Source organism: Nylanderia fulva, unplaced genomic scaffold (genome assembly GCF_048542155.1).
Source record: "Nylanderia fulva isolate GAGA-0341 unplaced genomic scaffold, ASM4854215v1 Scaffold71, whole genome shotgun sequence".
In the NCBI taxonomy this organism is placed as follows: domain Eukaryota; kingdom Metazoa; phylum Arthropoda; class Insecta; order Hymenoptera; family Formicidae; genus Nylanderia; species Nylanderia fulva.
In genome coordinates this window covers 392,923-398,922 of record NW_028190819.1, presented here as the reverse complement: position 1 = coordinate 398,922, position 6,000 = coordinate 392,923, and the positions used below count along the sequence as shown (strand labels likewise).

Below are 6,000 nucleotides of genomic sequence, written 5' to 3'. Positions count from 1 at the left end.
TACAGCACAATGATATATATTTTTTTCATACATTTCACTGTATATATTTTTAATACATTCCACTGTACTTCATGTAATAAAGATAATTCATTCTCATCTTTGGAACAAAGCGCAATTAGTTCCCATCAGATTGATATTTTCGAGGCCTTCCCTAGGTCTTTTTCCACGAATAATACATTTCCAAAGGTCGATTGACACGCCAGAATTTATCGTTCACTTGTCGTAAGGTCTGCGAGCCACTTAGTACCACAAGCTGCCCCAGCGAGGGAGCAATATAAATGCAAAAATTTAATAGCCTATCCGATTCCGATAATTCAGTATCCAGATCCAATGTCAAACGCATCGCCAAATATTTGCTTAAATGATCCACTGTAAAAATAAGCCTGTTAGTCTGCCTTAAAAAAATGTCTCTTCTTCGTTTTTATTTATAGAGTATATTTATGCCTTATGTCTTGACACATATATTTCTAATAGAAAATGAATTTTCTTTTTAGAATATATTTATGCCTTATGTCTTGACACATATATTTCTAATAGAAAATGAATTTTCTTTTTAATTGTATAATTTCGCAAAATATTTTATACATACCTGTGGCATTTGCTGTTGTTTTTATGTACCGAATACTATTTTCTTTCAAGGCTTTTATTAAAGAATTGTCCCCAGCCATCTCCGTAGGATGTGGCTTGAAAACAAGTTCAATTTCGTTGAGCATTAAAGGTTCACTAGGACCTTCGCCTTCTGTGTCCACCATGGAATCACCACCACCAGTCTCGGCTTCAGCACTAGAAGAGTCATTCTCCGAATTTTGAAAGCTTTTCTGTCTCTTCGGCACTTTCGGAATTTGATTTGCAGGGTTTGGCGACGGCGTGGTGGAGTTTCTAGATGTTGTCCCTAGACAAAAACATGTAAAAATAAGATGTAACAAAGGTAGCTTCACAAGTTTACAAATTGCGATCTCACCGGAGAATGTTGGACTAGTTGCGGGTTGAGAAATGCTGAGATTTTGAAGATTAGTCATACCTCCGCTATTCAAAGGTCCTGTCGCGCTTTGAGAAGAATCGCTCTGATTCGCTACATTTGTGGATGGATTTGGCGTTGTAGGTGCACTAATATTTGGCGTATTGTTGTATAACGTTGCATTACTCGCGTTTTCAGATTCGTTGGCATTCTTCCTCGAACGTTGAGGACGATTTTGACTTTGTAACTTTATACCTTCCGTAATAGAATTAACAAGCGCAGCTTGTGAATGTGATTTATTTAATTTGGCCAACACTCGTTCCTGATGGGCCTCATATTCATCTCTGCTCGGATAGATCTTCGAAATCAACAAATCAAAATTTGGATCTGGTCTGAGAGATCGTTTGGAGACCAATTTCTTCCTGCATGTTGGACATTCCTGCAAAGACAATAAAAATTGTTGTAAAAACTGCGTATAGAAAATATAGAAAAATGCGTTGTATTTTTATATAATATTTTAGCTTTTATTCTATAATAAAATATTATTTTTTGAATGAAATGTATATAACTCTGTAATATAATGTTATAACATTCTTGTAAAAAATTTTGATGCTCTGAAATAAATTAAAATAATATAAAATAAAAATAAAATTAAAATAAAATAAAATTTAAATTTAAAATAATATATAAATTAAAATGATATAGTTTTTACAAAATCATATAAGATATTAAATAGACTGACACATTCCATGTAGATATATATTTATGAAAACTACAGCTTTCTTATGAAAGATAGCCCTTGTTTAAGTATATTCTAAAGTTTACATCAAGGATATACCTTGTTAAATGCATTGTATTTTTATAATACAAGCTACTTTAATTTTCGCTCTATAATAAAATATTTTTTTGAATGAAATATACATTTGTCAAAAAAATTATCACAACATGCAATTAATATCAAAATTTTGCGTAAATTCAAATAAGCGTAAAATTATCGTATTTGAAAAAAATTTGTAAGGTACTTTTTTCAAAAAATTGCAACATTTAATGAACTCTATGGAGTGAAATAAATTTTTCCCGCAAATCTTATCTAAATTTTCGTAAAATATCGACTTTTTCCTACAAATTAAAAAAAAAGCAAAGTTCGTACGATTTTTTTTCGCAGAGTTACGTCATATCGAGTTATCTATGTATTTTTGTGTAATTACCGCCAACATTAACATTATCCGATGCGCACCAACAATGATTATGCGACAAATTGCTAATGAAGTTTTCCTTCAGAATCAGTAATCAAACAATTAGAAAACGTTTACGTGAACGTGGTTTAAGATCGCGAGTTCGATATTTTCCTCTCCTAATGTATGAGAAAAATGTATAATCCATACATTTGGAGAGAACATTTATCAACATCCATACATTTGGATAAGATTTGCGAGCAAAATTTATTTCACCCTGTAAAGTTCGTCAAATTTTGCAATTTTTTACGCGAAATTTTGATATTAATTGCGTATTGCGATAGTTGTTTTGACGAGTGTATATCTGTATAATATTATAACATTCTTGTAACAAATTTTGATGTTCTGAAATTAAAATAATATAATTTTGACAGAATCATATAAGATATTAAATGGGCTGATACATCACATTGCATATATTTATGAAAACTGCAGCTTTCTTATGTGAATGATATGCCTTATTTACATATTTTCTAAAGTTTACATCGAGGATATATGATACTTTAGCTTTCGCTCTACAATAGAATATTATTTTTTGAATAAAATATATGACTGCATAATATTATAACATTCTTACAACAAGTTTTGAAATTAAAATAATATAAATATAAATTTAACGTATAAGACGGGCAACAAGAGCCAAATCGCGGATGACAATGCGTTATCCTAACGAAACTAAATAATTTTTCGTTAGAAATAAATACCGGTGCACAAGGCACCAAATTTTTACTTGGACACGGCCAAGATTTTAAATATGAAATAATCTCATATTTTGAGATTTAATTTCAATACCCCTTTAACCCCCTTACGGAAAATAAATAAATGAATGCAAGAGAAAAATATAGATCCGAAAATCGCTGAATCGGGAATCGAACCCGAGACCTTTCGCTTGCCGGGCGACTGCTCTTCCAGCTGAGCTATTCAGATCCTTTCGATTCTATACTTTTCTCTGTTATATATATTAATGTTGGTAAACAAACGCATTTTTTAAGCCAGCGTGTATCAAATATAAGAGTTTTAACAAGGCTCTGTAATATAAATATAAATTTAACGTATAAGACGGGCAACAAGAGCCAAATCGCGGATGACAATGCGTTATCCTAACGAAACTAAATAATTTTTCGTTAGAAATAAATACCGGTGCACAAGGCACCAAATTTTTACTTGGACACGGCCAAGATTTTAAATATGAAATAATCTCATATTTTGAGATTTAATTTCAATACCCCTTTAACCCCCTTACGGAAAATAAATAAAATAATATAATTTTGACAAACACTCATATGAAATATTAAATGGACTGACACATCGCATTATATATATATTAAAAACTACAGCTTTCTAATAAAAGATAGGCCTTGTTTACATATTTTCTAAAGTTTACATCGAGGATATACTTTGTTAAATGCATTGTATTTTTGATACAAGCTACTTTAGCTGTTGCTCTGAATATAATATTATTCCTTTGAATAAAATATAAACTGTATAATATTCTAACATTCTTGTAACAAATTTTGATGTTCTAAAATCAAAATAATACAGTTTTTACAAAATTGTATAAAATATTAAATGGACTGGCACATCGCATTGCATATATTTATGAAAACTGCAGCTTTCTAATGAAAGATAGGCCTTGTTTACATATTTTCTAAAGTTCACATCAAGGATATACTTTGTTAAATGCATTATATTTTTGATACAAGCTACTTTAGCTGTCGCTCTGAATATAATATTATTCCTTTGAATAAAATATAAACTGTATAATATTCTAACATTCTTGTAACAAATTTTGATGTTCTAAAATCAAAATAATACAGTTTTTACAGAATTGTATAAAATATTAAATGGACTGGCACATCGCATTGCATATATTTATGAAAACTGCAGCTTTCTAATGAAAGATAGGCCTTGTTTTCTAAAGTTCACATCAAGGATATACTTTGTTAAATGCATTATATTTTTGCTACAAGCTACTTTAGCTGTCGCTCTGAATATAATATTATTCCTTTGAATAAAATATAAACTGTATAATATTCTAACATTCTTGTAACAAATTGTATAAAATATTAAATGAACTGTCACATTGCATTGCATATATTTATGAAAACTGCAGCTTTCTAACGAAAGATGCACCTTGTTTACGTATTTGATAATGTTTACATCGAGGTTATACCTTGTTCCCGCTTCTCAAAGCTGTGATAATACAATCGGAGCAGAAGCGATGAAGACACTCCTTGGTGGTCATGGTTTTCTTTAACATATCCAAGCAAATAGGGCACATAAGCTCGCTGTGAAGGCTCCGAGGACTGACTGCGATTTCCGTGTTGTCGGTGATCGCGTCCTGTGGAGTGCGGTGCAATTCGTACAGTGACAATTCCCAGGTTTTGTTGAGGCCGACCTGTTCCGCGGATGCCATCTCGCCCAAAGTAGATCGGAGAATTCCAGAGCGTTCAATTCACCAAATTCTACCTTTAGAAAATCAAGGACAAGCTTCTCCGCCGCTTGTTTTTTGCTTTTGGACTCGAACTCTCGGAGCGAACCGTAGACTCTGGAAAACACATAGAGAGGTTTTCAGCGAGAAATTTGATCGCGTCGAACGAAACGTCAGAATTGGACCGACCAATCGGAAACGAGGATCTCCACGCCCCGATTGGTCGATCGAGGATTTCACTATATTTTAAAACACGATCTGAAGCGAGCTGTCAGCTGTCATCTGTCATCCGATGTACTACTTTCGAATTATTAATGTTTGCGCGTCATTTCCGGTTCTTCCGGGAAATATACGAATGTGAATTAATTAATATTAATATTATTAATACTTAATAATATTAATTATTGTTAATATTTATATTAATATTATTTATATATTATTAAGAATTATTATTAATATTAATAATAATAATAATATTAAATTAATATTAATTAGTAGCTTTAATTACATTGTTAATTACCGTATAAATTCCTCGCGCGCGCGACCTTGGTTCCCCGTGACGTCACCTCGAGCCGCCGAATATTGGCGCGTGACGTCATCAGCTGCGACGCGAGAGCCGCCGAAAATTCGCGCGCGCGAGTTCACGTGGTCGGATCGGCTGCGCTTTCGACGCGAAGTTTTCCGAGTTTTTTGACGTTATCGATAATATTCCGTACTTCCGGGTCGTCGTGTTCGAGTATCATTTCGCGAGTGTATATATATATATATATATATATATATTTGGTGTTCCGAAAACGCAGATGTGGTTATATTTCTCACATATTTATTGGCGTGAAAGCTCAGCTTAAAGGAGATCCTTCACGATTATCTTTTATCGACACAGTCGTATATTTTCGTACTTTTAGGATTTCTCTGCATTAATTTGTCGGAATATAAAATTTGCTGAGGGGTCTCTTTAAAGGTAAAGAAATTTTATTATGTTTATTTTATTAATATTTTTCACAGTTAAAATTATATATAATAATTTTAGAGAATTTTCTTAGAATAATTATAAATAATTTTTATAATATAAATTTAATTTAAAGCTTTTAGATAATTCTAAAATATTAATTCAGTATCTGCTAAATGAGTTCAGTTGTTCATTAAAAACCCGATTATTAAATATATAGTAATATAGTGATTTATTCCCGAGCAAAATGTATAACCGTAATATAAATAATATAACGGTATGTAATTCCATGTAAGATGGGCGTAGGCTTGACCATTACTGTGCACTATAGATGCATCTTCTCTCCGAGAACGACTGGAAATCTATTTGCGAGAAGATCTAACGCGGCAAACTAGACCGACAAAACCTTCGTCTTTTTCCATTGACC

At 32.1% G+C, this 6,000-nt stretch overlaps 1 protein-coding gene across 3 annotated transcripts; it reads right to left on the bottom strand.

Moving 5' to 3' along the window:
* On the bottom strand, positions 1–4,734 carry Sce (E3 ubiquitin-protein ligase Sce). Of its 3 annotated transcripts, none has more exons than XM_029310873.2 (4): positions 4,367–4,734; positions 962–1,397; positions 590–892; positions 1–369 (listed from the first exon to the last, which is right to left on the bottom strand). In XM_029310873.2, exons 1-4 carry the CDS (start codon positions 4,607–4,609, stop codon positions 152–154), a joined length of 1,200 nt encoding a protein of 399 aa, XP_029166706.1. In that variant the 5' UTR covers positions 4,610–4,734; the 3' UTR covers positions 1–151. The 3 variants fall into 3 exon arrangements, with proteins under 3 accessions (XP_029166706.1, XP_029166714.1, XP_029166700.1); XM_029310881.2 differs by having other exon boundaries at positions 1,022–1,397; XM_029310867.2 differs by having other exon boundaries at positions 590–1,397.
* Positions 4,735–6,000: the final 1,266 nt, after the last annotated feature.